Here is a 13,497-nt window from a genome sequence, read left to right on the forward strand (position 1 = left end):
ATCCATACTTTACTCAGATTCGCGATTGCGATCCCGTTGCCGGTCACGAAAAAAGACCAAAAAAAAAAAAAATGATTATGAGGGCCGGCTCGTGGCTCACTCAGGAGAGTGCGGTGCTGATAACACCAAGGCCCCGGGTTCGGATCCCATATAGGGATGGCCGGTGAGCTCATTGGGTGAGCGTGGTGCTGACAACACCAAGTCAAGGGTTAAGATCCCCTTACCGGTCATCTTTTAAAAAAAAAAATGATTATGAGAAAAAGTAATCACAGCCAAGCTGAGGTCACTAGAGCTCACGGGAAGAGGAGGAGAGACCTACAGAGTTCATGAAGGTAGGAGAAGCCACAATGAGAGAAAGAAAGGATCGCTCCCACCATTTCAAATCCTGGCCGCTTCTAAGCTGGAGCTGGTGAGTGCACAGAGCAAGAGCTGGCAAAAGCCGCAGCTGTGCCCTTCAGATGAAGTTGCTTGGATGTGGCAGGGAGAAGAGGGCCTTCATGGCCCCCAGGCCACAAGACTACTAACAGGGTTCCTGAGGACCCCCACAGGAGCGAGGAGCCACAACAGCTGAAAAAAGGAGCCACTCAGAGGCTGGTGTACCAGAACTCACAAGACCCAGAAGTCAACAGTTACAACCTGAGCTGCACAAAAAGCCCTCCCAGGGAATCAGCAGCAAAGCAGCAATTTAGCTCAACTACAGGGCTCAAGTGCTAGTCCCCACAGGAAGTTCCCCCATGTCAGAAGTAGGAAAAGGACAAGAAATTAGTTCCAGTGCAGAGTTTAAGTGGTGGGAACAGCAAATAATCCAACACAGGAAGTTCCCCCATGTCAGAAGTAGGAAAAGGACAACAAATTAGTTCCAGTGCAGAGTTTAAGTGGTGGGAACAGCAAATAATCCAACACAGAACTGAAAGAACAAAACAAATTACCCACATATCAGAGACAAAGTTCAATATTAACTAGAAAGGTCTAACACCACCAAAGAACAACCATAAAACCCCGAAGGACAGGAAGCCCCCTGGGCTCCCAAGCCAGGGAGCAGGGAGGCCTGGGGGCCTCAGCCATGCCCCCCAACACCTACAACCAGCCCAGCAATGACCACCGACCACCGAGCCGCTGCAGGAAGTGCCCCGGGCTCCTGAGCTGGGGCAGTGGCAGACTCAGGGCTTTAGCCACACACCCCTGACATCTCCATCCAGACCAGCAATGACCGAGCCACCGCTGGAAGCCCTTGTGTCTCCCCTGCAGGAATGAGGGGGTTGCCACAGGCCTCAACCATGCCCCTCTCCTTCCACCTCCTCCCACCCTATTTTCTTTCCCCTTCTTCTCTCCCCCTACTGCCCAACTGCTCTGCAAAAACATCTTAGAATGTAAAAAAATAATAATATTAATAAATAAATAAACTTTAAAAAATTAATAAATTAAAAAATTATTATAGATATTGATATATTCTGGATTTACTTCTGTTTTTTAACTGTATACTTTCTGTTCATATTGCTTTTTAAATGTCCCTTTTTTCCTCTCTCTACCCTTCTTTTAAATCAATGTTTGTTTTCTCTTATTTTTTTCTTTCTACTAATTTGTGAGTTAAAGACCATTTTTATTTTTCCAGTGATTGCCCTAAAAATGTTAGCATACATATTTATCCTAACAAAGTCTGAAATTAATCAATAACTTTATTTTTCTCTTAAACAGTATGAGTACCACAGAGCACTTTACCTCCTTTCCTAACAAATATGTCATTATTGCTCAGAATTTTAGCTCTGTCTTGATTTCTCAACCTTAAAAATGATAAAATATTATAATTTTTAATCCAATCAATATTTGCTTAGATTTACACTGTTTACCAATGCCTTTGTTTACTGATCTTTCTTACATCTCAGAATTTTCTTTCTAGAATAATTTTACTTTTTCCTGAAGTACTTTGTTTAGAAGTTCCTTAAGTGCGGGTCTATTTGTAGGAAGAAGTCTCAATTTTTATTTTATATGAAATTTGCTCACACTCTTTTTTTTTTTTTTTTTTTCTTAAAAACATAGTCAGCCAGATCCCTCCAGGCTGGGTGAAGCTTCCATCCTTTCATTACCTGACTGGTCAAGTTCAAATGTGTCACCTGGGTTCACTCGGCCGACTCAGCCTGAGCCCCACACAGGGCATGCATGAGGCAGGGTGGCTGGGAGCAGATGCTGACATGGCCCACTGTTGATAAGCCCCAGGAAAGGTCTGTGTCACTCACAGAGAGGTGTAAATGAATGACACACAGCTGAGACTGTGACAACCCCCCAGGGATGCAGACTAATCATTCTCTGCTAACACCAGCAAACTTGTTTCCTGAGCTCCCCAGGAAGGAGGAACCTAGGACAGCTACCTGACAGAAATCAAGTTTCCTCTGCCCACTCCACCTTGGGGCTTAGGGAACCTTCTCAGCACACAACAGCACGAGCCACAGTGGAGAACAGCAGATAAGATGGCAGGTTTGTCTGGAGTCAGACTGCCCTGCAGTAGAATCCCCGCTTCACATACCATTGCTCACACTCTTGAAATGTCTTTCTGTATAATTATTCCCAGGCTGATGCCAGTACTGTCTTCTGGCTTACATCGCTGTTACTGAGAAATCAGCAGTCTTTCTAATTGGTGTACCTTAAAAGGACATCTGTCTTTTTTCTCTGGCTTTTAAGATCATCTCTCTATTCATAGTATTCCATGATATTACTATGTTGTGTCTAAATATATATTTATGTCTTTTCTGCTTAGGATTCATTGAGATTCCTGAATCTAAGGATTGGAGTCATTGATCAACTCTAGAAAATCTCTTGGAATATTAATTCTCCTCATTCTTTCTATTTTCTTCTTCTGGACCTCCAATTAGATGTATGCTGAACTTATCTTGCTCTATCCTGCATATATCTTAACCTCTTCTTCTACTACTTTTTAAAAATTTTTCCATCTCATTAATTTCCTTTCTGACATTCTAGATGATTTCTTCCAACCTAGCTTCCAATTTGTTAATTCTCACTTCGACAGTGCCTAATTCGTCATTGAATTATTAAATTTCAATGTGTGAACCTTAATTGGATTCTGTTTCAAAAAATAAAAGCAGCTGAGAACGATGAGTGCTGGAGAGGTTGCGGAGAAAAAGGAACTCTCGTTTTCAACCTAAAATACCTAGCAGAAATTATTAGTCAAGTATAATGGTAGAAAAGAGATAGAGTTAGACCGGCAAGGCTTACCTCCCATCTACCCATTCTTAAGAAGCTGAAAGTTATGTGTCAATAAAATCACAGAGTAAACCAAAGAGTTTAAGTTCCAGGAAATGGAGTTCCACACAGGAGACAGGCACTGTAAGTCCGAGGACACTGCTTCAGGCCTGGTGAGCAGCTAGTCCATGTGGGAGTAGGAGGTTGCAAAGGAAGACCTTGATGGAGGAGAAATGGAACTGCTAGATTATCTGATGAGCTTAAGTATTTGGAAAAACTATTACTGGTGAAAAGTGTGATATATACATAGAAAGATAAGAGAATTATTAAAAATAAAAGAAAAGAAACATTTACACAGAAAGGAAATATAATCATAGCACACCACTTAGATAAGCAGTGAATGCTATTTACCTAATCACACTAAAGTCAATACCAAATTTTTTTTTTTTTTGTCTTTTTCGTGACCGGTAAGGGGATCACAACCCTTGGTGTGGTGTCACCCTCACCGTGCTCAGCCAGTGAGCGCACCAGCCATTCCTATATAGGATCCGAACCTGCGGCGGGAGCGTCGCTGCACTCCCAGCGCAGCACTCTCCCAAGTGCGCCACGGGGTCGGCCCCCAAATTTTGATTTTACCAAAATTTATGATAAAACTATTCTGGGAAGATTGTGGGCAGAATATAGTGTAAGAAGCCTAAATCTGATTGACCAAAATAGGAACTCTATTGGTACTTTCTAAAAATAACAAATTAAAAAGTAATAATATAAGAATATCATTTAGTATTATAGAGGTTGGGTTGGCAAGTTAGCTCAGTCAGTGAGAGTGTGGCCTTGTAACACCAAGGTCAAGGGTTTGGTTCCCCATACTGGCCACCTGCAAAAAAAATTTTTTTAAGTATTATATAGGTAAATAGCAGAAGAAAATGCTGAAAGAATTAAAAGTAGCTCTCTCTGAGGAGAGAGATTTGGAGGTGGAGAGAGGAAGAACAAGAGACTTCTACTCCTTTATGTGCCTTTTGTATTATTTGAATTTTTTTGTTTATGTACAAACTGAATAAAAATAAAATTATTTCTTAATAGAACTGACCTCAAAAATTATTATTGAACTATTATAGTAACCTGTAATGGCTAAAGTCATGGTTTCAAACTTTAGTTTGAAGAAACCATAAGAATCTCCTGGTGAGCCTATTCAAAATGCGGAGTCCCAGAACCCTACCCAAAGTATTTGAATCCTCAGGTCTGGGATTGGCCCTGGGAATCTGCATTTTAAACTGGCACCCCAGATCACCCCAGTGATTCTGATGCAGGTAGTTCAAGGACCACACTTTGAGGAGTACAGAGTAGATGAAGGCCAACCGGGAGTCACTGAGTAGAGAGGGAGACTGGGCATTCTCTTTGTGGGCACACTGCCAGACCTGGGTTTGCACCCGCATCAGCCTCCTGCTCTCACATTGGAGTTGCCCATTTAAGCATGGTGAAACTTTGAAAAATCTGAGTTTTCTTGTGAATATAATTCCAACACACACTCATCCGCCTTTCCATGCACCACATTCTCTGCCCTAAAGGTCCTAAATTGGCAACAATGGATGTCTGGTGAAACTTTGAAAAATCTGAGTTTTCTTGTGAATATAATTCCAACACACACTCACCCGCCTTTCCATGCACCACATTCTCTGCCCTAAAGGTCCTAAATTGGCAACAATGGATGTCTGTTCACTGCCCCTGGGGCCTACTCTAACAGGGACTTTCATCTGTGATCCAGTTACCTACTCTCTGGGTCCTTCTCATGGAGTAGAGTCCCTAAATGGCTGGTCAAGGTTTTTGCGGGGGTGGGGCAGGGACGGCAGGAGAATGAAGGCTTCATTACCCTCAGACAATGGCATGGAGCAGATTCCTCCTATGCATTCAGCAGCCTGTATAGGATTAGTGTATACAGCATGTTTAGAAGGCCCCAAGCTATATCCCATTGACCGCCAGTATCAAAGGCATGAATGCCTTTTGCTGAGGCAGGGTAAGCCTAACTGTAAATATATTTTCTCTTTTTAAAGAAAGAATCCTAGCAAGGCTGATGGAGGTTTCCTAAAGGTCTGCAGGCCACTGTGGTCTGTCTAGGGACCGTCCCTGGCGCTCTCTCTCCCCTTGCTGGCTCCCTCTCTGACTCGCTAGGGGTTGACCCTAGTCCGTGTGCTTAGGGGCCTCCAGCCAAAGTTGCTGACTCTGACCACAGGCCTTTCTCTGAGCTGTTTCATTTGCATCGCGCTGCTGAGGGTGGAGGAGCTATATAGGCTCCGGGCCATTCACGGGAGGATTAGGCCTGGGCTGAGGGCGCAGTGGGAGAGAGGCGGCAGTGAAGGCCCAGCTCCACTCCCTGAGCGATCACAATGCCCTACCTGCTGCCAGGATTCTTCTGTGACCGTGTGATCCGAGAGAGGGACAGGAGAAATGGAGAGGGCACCATCACACAGCCCCTCAAGTATGAGGGGCAGGATTTTGTTCTTCTCAAACAACAGTGTCTGGCTCAGCAGTGCCTCTTTGAAGATGGTATATTTCCAGCAGGTATTCAAGCCCTGGGCTCCCATGAGCTGAGCCAGAAAACCAAGATGAAGGCCATCACGTGGAAAAGGCCAAAGGTAGGGATGGAAGGGATGGGGTGTCAGGAGACAGCTCTTGGGGAACAGGAAGTCACATGGTCCGGAGCCTGAAGCCATTAATTCTCCCTCTGAGCAAGTGGTTTATCAAGTGGCTTATCTCCTCACACATGTGTCCCCGAAATACCTTCCTGCTTCCTCCTGAAACCGGAAAGTTATTTTCTATTCCTGAACTGGGGATTATTATAATACTTTATAGGTCTTTGAAATTGTAAATATTTTAAAGAGAGCTAATGTATTGACTTAAATTCTTAGTAAGATTGTTAAGGTATAATCAAGTATCTATCATGTCTCTTCTTAAGAGCAGGTATTTTGTGTGTGGGAGGGTGGAGTGGTTCAGAGTACTCAGGCTCACAGTTTCAGGAAGAGTTCCATGGAAGGTGGTGAATGGTAAAGAAATGGCAGGCTGGAGACCTGCCTTCTTAACCTGTCACCTAAGGCTGGCTCATCAGTGCAGTGTCACTTCTGTTAAACAGAAAGGCCCATGCTGACCAGCCCAACTCCTTACAGGGTGAAGCAGGCTACCTTATGGGGCCACTGAGGAGCCTGTTTATATCAGCAGGAAGAGGTGAAAGTGCTTGGGGGCATGTAGAACAAGCCTCTTCTTGCATGGAGGTGCCCATAACCCCAAAAGGTGCACTTAGAGCAGACAAGGAACTCTAAACCATCGGGCTCTGAGGCTTGTGTACAAGATGGATCTACAAGATGATCCACTGGAGTTCATGAAAAAATATTTGAACTATTTATGTATTTTTTTAAATAAACTTTTAATTTTAGAATAGTTTTAGATTTATAGAAAATTGAGAAGATAGTACAGAGTTCCCATATACCTCACACCCAGTTTTTCCTATTATTAACATCTTACATTAGTATGGTACGTTTGTTACAATCAATTAACTAATATTGATACATTATTATTAACTGAAATCCATACTTTACTCAGATTTCCTTAGTTTTTTAATCTAATGTCCTTTACCTGCTCCAAGATCCCCACCCAAGATATGACATTACATTGAGTAGTCATGTCTCCTTAGCCTCCTCTTGGCTGTGACAGTCCTGATTTTTATCGTTTTTGGTGACCTTCACAGTTTTAAAGAGTACTGGTTAGGTATTTTGTAAAATGTCCCTCAAGTGGCATTTGCCTGCTGTTTTTCTTCTGATTAGACCGGGCTTATGGGTTATGAGGAGGAAGACCACTGAGGTAAATTGTCATTTTTATCAAATTATATATCAAGGATACAGACTATAAACATGCCTTATCATTTCGATATTGAATTTGATAAGCTGGCTGAAGTAGCGTTTGCCAGGTTTCACTACTATAAAGTTACTTTTTCCTCACTTTTCCATACTATATTCTTTGGAAGAAAGACACTAATCATAAACCCACAGTTAAGTAATAGGAAGTTATGCTCCGTGCCCTTGAGGGCAGAATATCTACATAAATTATTGGGAATAATTCTGCATGGAAGCTTTGTCTGTACTCCCCATTCATTTATTTATTAAATTACTTATTTATATAAATATGGACTCATGGATGTTTATTTTTTATTTTGGGTTATAATCCAATCCTGATTTGTTTTGTTGCTTGGATTATTCCGACTTTAGTCATTGGGAGCTCTCAGTTGGTTCATGTATCTATTTAACATACCCCTATTTTTGTGGGTTATTTTGGGTTTTTTTCTTCAGCACTTTCTTACTTTCTGGTGATGCTCCAGACTCACCTTGTATATGTCCTGCGCCAGTCCTACAATCAGTCATTTCTCCAGGGGGCAGTGGTTTCTTTTACTGGAAAATGGTATTAGAAACCAATATCTGGTTGCTACTGGAGTGCCATTGCTTCTGTCCCTCTCAGCTGACAGAGAAATGTGTGTATACTAACCATGTACATATACATAGCTATAAATATTTCTATATATCACCATGTGTATATTAAGCTAAACATGAGTTCATACTGACCTACACCTAAGTATTTCACTGCTTTTTGTGTGTTACTATAAAAGGGATTTTTTAAAATTTCAAATTCCAATTGTTCATTGCTGGTATATAAGAAAGCAATTGACTTTTTTATATACTAACTTAGTATCCTGCAACCAGGCCATAGTCACTTATTAGTTCCAGGTGGGATTTTTTGTCTTTTATTTTGGATTTTCTGCATAGAATAGCATGTCATCTGTGAATGAAAGCAGTTTATTTTTCATTTCCAATCTTTTTATCTTTCATTTCCTCTCCTCTTATTGTGTTAGCTAGGACTTCCAGTATGATGTTGAATAGGAGTGGTAAAAAGGGAACATCTTGCCTTGTTTCTGATCTTAGGGGGAAAGCATCTAGTTTTTCACCATTAAGTATAAAGTTAGCCATTCTTTTCAAAAGTGGATGTTCTTTACCAAGTTGGGGAAGTTCTCCTCTATTCCTAGTCAGCTGAGTGTTTTTATTAATGAACAGGTGTTGAATTTTGTCAAATGCTTTTTCTGCATTAATTGATATGATCATATGATTTTTCTTCTTAGCCTGCTGATGTGATGGATTACATGATTGATTTTTGGATGTTGAACCAGACTTGCATCACTGGGATAAATCCCACTTCATCATGGTGCATAATTATGTTTATAAATTGCTGTATTTGAGTTGCTTTTATTTTGTTGAGGATTTTGCTTCTATGTCATAACAGATATTGGTCTGTAGTTTTCCTTTCTTATGATTTATTTTTCTGGTTTGGATTTTAGGATAATTCTGGCCTCAGAGTTAGAAAGTGTTCCCTCTGCTTCAATTTCATGGAAGAGATTGTGGTAAATTGATATAATTTCTTCTTTGAATATTTGGGAGAATTTACCAGTGAAAACCACCTGGATCTGGTGCTCTTTTTTGGAGTTATTAATTATTAACTCAATATCTTTGAGAGGTATAACCCTATTCAGATTATTTATTTCTCCTTGGGTGAGTTTTGGTAGTTTGTATCTTCTAAGAAAATTATTCATTTCATCCAAGCTATCAAATGTATGGGCATAGAGCTGTCCATAGAATTCCTTTATTATCCTTTTAATGTTCATGGAATCAGTAGTAATAATAGCTTCTTCATTTTTGATGTTAGTAATTTGGTTTTCTCTATTTTCTTCTTGTTTAGCATGGCTAGAGGTTTAGAAATTTTATTGATCTTTCCAAAGAACTGTTTTTATTTTCACTGATTTTCTATGTTTTCTTGTTTTCAATTTCATTGATTTCTGTTCTAATTTTTTATTACTTCCTTTCTTCTTCTTGCTTTAGGCTTAAATTTCTCTTTCTAGTGTCCTAAAGTGGTGGAATATTGTTTATTGATTTTATCAGCACCACACTCTCACAAGTGAGCCACGGGCCGGCCCTTGTTTATTGATTTTAGATCTTACTTTTCTAATAAACGCATTTAATGATATAAATTTCCCTCTAAGCACTGCTTTTGCTGCATCTCACAAATTGTGATGTTATATTTTCATTTACAGTAGTCCCCCTTTATCCACAGGGGATATATTGCAAGACCCCCAGTGGATGCCTGAAACCACAAATAGTACTGAACTTGACTGCCATCAATCAGAACATGCTCCTGTTCATGTCTTCCACCCACAAATATAGTGCCTTTTCCATCTTAATGAAGCACTTATCACACACTGTAGTGTAACTTTTGTAGTTTGAGGTGTGACTGCAAAACTAGCATGAATTACTTTTTCCTGCTTCACAATTTCATGGATTCATTCTTACCATAGATCTTAGCAACCTCAGCATACAATTTTTTTTCCTTCTTAGGTCAAGAACTTTCATCCTTTCACTTAAAGGAAGCACTTCACAGCTTCTCTTTAGCATACGCTGATTGCCAGCATCACTAGTCTTGTGCTTCAGGCCATTATTAGGTAAAATAAGGGTTACTTGAACACAGACATGGCGATACCATGACAGTCTATCTGGTGACCAAGATGGTTACTAAGCAACTAATGGTGGGGGGAGGTAAGTGTCTATAGTGTGGATACACTGAACAAAGGCATGATTCATAATGACACTTCATTATGCCACTCAAAAGAGCATGCAATTTAAAACTTATAAACTGGTTATTTCTGGAATTTTTTCATTTAATATTTTTGGACCATGGTTGACCACAGGTAACTGAAACCACAGAAAGTAAACCTGTGGATAAGGGGAGGTGGGAACTATTGTAGTTCAAAATATTTTTTAACTTTTTTTGAAATTTCTTTTTTGACCCTAAAATAACTATTTTGACCACAAAATAACATTGTGTTATTTATTTATTTATTTATTTATTTATTTATTTATTTATTTATTTATTTATTTATTTATTTATTTATTTATTTATTTATTTATTTATTTATTTATTTATTTATTTATTTATTTATTTATTTATTTATTTATTTATTTATTTATTTATTTATTTATTTATTTATTTATTTATTTATTTATTTATTTATTTATTTATTTATTTATTTATTTATTTATTTATTTATTTATTTATTTATTTATTTATTTATTTATTTATTTATTTATTTATTTATTTATTTATTTATTTATTTATTTATTTATTTATTTATTTATTTATTTATTTATTTATTTATTTATTTATTTATTTATTTATTTATTTATTTATTTATTTATTTATTTATTTATTTATTTATTTATTTATCTTTTTTCATGTCTGGCAACGGATCGCAACCCTCAGTGTCACGCCCGTACCGGACCGGGACCGGCAACGGGATCGCAACCCTCGGTGTTGCGCCCGCACCTCGCTCAGCCAGTGAGCAGGAACCGGTCTGTATGTGGGATCCGAACCCTCGGCGGGAGCGCCGCCGCGCTCCCAAGCGGCGCACTGTAGCAGTGTGCCACCAGGCCAGCCCAACATTGTGTTATTTAGAAGCGTGTTTAGTTTCCAAATAATTTGGTATTTTTCACGTATCTTTTTGTTGTTGATTTCTAGTTTCATTCCTTTGTGGTATGAGAACATACTTTGTATGATTTCTGTTCTTTTAAATTTAAGGTATGTTTTGTCACCCAGAATGTGATCTAACTTAATGACTTATTAGATATAATTTTGAGAAGACTATGCTGCTGTTGTTCGATGGAAAACTCAATTAATGTCAATTCAATCAAGTTGATTGATAGTGTTGCTCAGGCCAACTATATACTTACTGATTTTCTGCCTGCTTGATCCATAATTACTGAAAGAAAGGCGTTGAAGTCTCCAACTACAATACTGGATTGGTCTATTTCTCCTTTCAGTTACATCGCTTTTCGCCTCATGTATTTTGACGCTCTGTTGTTAGGTGCACACACATTTAGGATTGTATGTCTTCTTGAAGAATCAACCTTTTTATCACTATGTAATGCCTCTGTTTACCTCTGATCATTCTCCTTGTTCTGAAGTCTGCTTTGTCTGACTACTCCAACTTTCTTTTGATTAGTGTTAATATATTATATCCTTGTCTACCTACCTGGGTCTTTTTATTTAAAGTAGGTTTCTTGTAGACAACATATAGTTGGGTCTTGTTTTTTATACACTCTCACAACCTCTTTCTTTTGATTGGTGTATTTAGACCACTCACATGTGATTATAACATAGTTGGATTAATATCTACCGAGATTGTTTCTGTTTTCTTTGTTGCATTTATTCTTCGTACCCTCTCCCTTATTCTGGCTTCTCTGGTTTAGCTGAACATTTTATATGATTCCATCTTGTATTTTCTCTTGGTTCATCATCTATACTTTTATTCCCAATTCCTTCCTCCCTTTGCTTATGACATCACTGTCATTCACTCCACTAATCCTCATGCTTTAATTTTCCAACATGCTGTTTTTATTATTACTTTTAAAAGTGATCTTCTAGATTAAGAATAATAAAATAAAAGATTTTATTTTACCTTCAGTTACTTCTCCAATGCTCTTTCTCTGTTTATGTGCATCCAAGTTTCTAACCTATAGCATTTTTCTTCTCCTTAAAGAACTTATTTTAATATTTCTTGCAAGGCAAGTCTGCTGGTAACGAATTTTCTCAACTTTTGTTTGTCTGATTAAGCTACAGAATAACAGTGTTAATAACATCACTACCAAAATAATTCCTGAAAACCATTTAATTTTTTTCATATGCTCTCTTCTTTTTCCTCCCATCTAAAATAGTTTTAAATACTTGTGCATTGCCTGAACATTACAAGCCATACATTACATACTATACATTGTCCCTTTTAACCATCATTTAGTATTAATTCTACAAGTAACTATATATTAGATACCCCCAGTCCTTATGTTAATGTCCTTCCAATCCTTCTGGTTGTCTGAAGTTCATTCTCTAGTAGATTCCTCAAGAAGAGCTCATGAGAACAATATTCCCTAAATTTTTACATACTGAAAAGTTTGCTCAGAACTTTTATACTTGAAAGTTATGTTGTATGTAAAACCTTGGTTCATATTTTCTTTCCTTAAGTATCTTACATGTATTGCTCCAATTTCTTCTGGCATAAAGCATTGAAACGTCTGGTGATAACCTCATGTTTCCCTTTGTAAGTCCCTTGCTCTTTTTTTCCCACAAATAATTTTTTTCCTCTTTTCTTTTAAGCCTCGTGATTTTCTAGGATATACCTTCATGTTGGTCATTCTGGGCCAATATTCTCAGTATTCAGTTTGTCCTTTCAACGTGTAGTATCAAATATATTCTTTCATTTTGAGGGAAAAAAAATTTCAGATTATAGTTCTTAGTACTTGTTCTGTTCCTTTTCTTTGCTTTACTTCTTCAGAGACCCCTATTACCTGTATGTTGAATTTATTTTGCCTTATTTGTCACTTTCTCTTGAACCCTATTTCTCTCTTTCTTCATTTCTTTTTTCTTTTTATAATTTTCCTCTTTCACTTCTGTTTTCTTCGGGTATTATTTGTTGTGATCGTTCACTCTTGTGTTCCTTCATGGTTAGTGTTCATTTCCAAGGTGATTTTTTTCTTTTATTTCTAAGTCTTTCTTAAGTTTTGTCTCCTTGTTTCCAAGTTTTTCAAACTCTTATTTGTGTTATTTTTTATGACATATACAAGTTTAAAATTTTTTTAGCTTATTGAAATAACTGGCTACAGTTTTGATCTGTTTAGTGGGCATGTCTTAGTCAGGGTTTTACTCACTGTAGAAATCTGTTCCTTATTCTCCCTATTTCTTAAAATTCTTTTTAATGCTCATATTGTACCATCCTTGACCAGCGGAAGCCTCTTCAAATTGGCTTCTGTGTCCTTTTGACACCACCAAGAAGAATTTGATAATTTCCTTGCTCTCTGAGGAAAGCTCCCTAGGCTCATCTTTTGTATATTTTTTGCCCCATAACTTGAACTGGAAATTTCCTCAATGAGCTCTGCTTTATTTTAGTGGAAAATGGTGTTTAAATACAACAACACGGATATCGATGTTTTATTTTCTACTCGGTTGTTGTTGCTAACAGTTTTGCTTTTAGTACATAGAGATAGGAAATTTTTTTTTTTAGAGAGACAAAAATAAATCATGAGTTATACTTCTATATGCAAGTTAACATTGCAAGGTTGTTAGTTATTTGATTTTATAATTTTACATATTTTCTTTTACACTAAAAAAATCTTGTTTCTAATAATATTAAGTTCTTATTAGCTTTATCCTATAGTGTATATTTCAAAG

At 37.9% G+C, this 13,497-nt stretch overlaps 1 protein-coding gene across 5 annotated transcripts in view; it reads left to right on the forward strand.

Moving 5' to 3' along the window:
• Positions 1-13,497, forward strand: part of CAPN3 (calpain 3, (p94)) — a 60,933-nt gene that overhangs the window by 19,273 nt on the left and 28,163 nt on the right. Inside the window, exon 1 of one of the 5 annotated variants that reach the window (XM_008585235.1) lies at positions 5,499-5,825. The exons of 3 other annotated variants lie outside the window; for them this stretch is intronic. In XM_008585235.1, coding sequence (XP_008583457.1) covers positions 5,577-5,825 — 249 coding nt within the window. In that variant the 5' untranslated portion in view covers positions 5,499-5,576. Of the gene's footprint in view, positions 1-5,498; positions 5,826-13,497 lie in introns of those variants that run through there. One more of the 5 variants, XM_008585233.1, reaches the window with a different exon arrangement.

This window comes from Galeopterus variegatus, unplaced genomic scaffold (assembly GCF_000696425.1).
Source record: "Galeopterus variegatus unplaced genomic scaffold, G_variegatus-3.0.2 Scaffold3504, whole genome shotgun sequence".
NCBI lineage: Eukaryota > Metazoa > Chordata > Mammalia > Dermoptera > Cynocephalidae > Galeopterus > Galeopterus variegatus.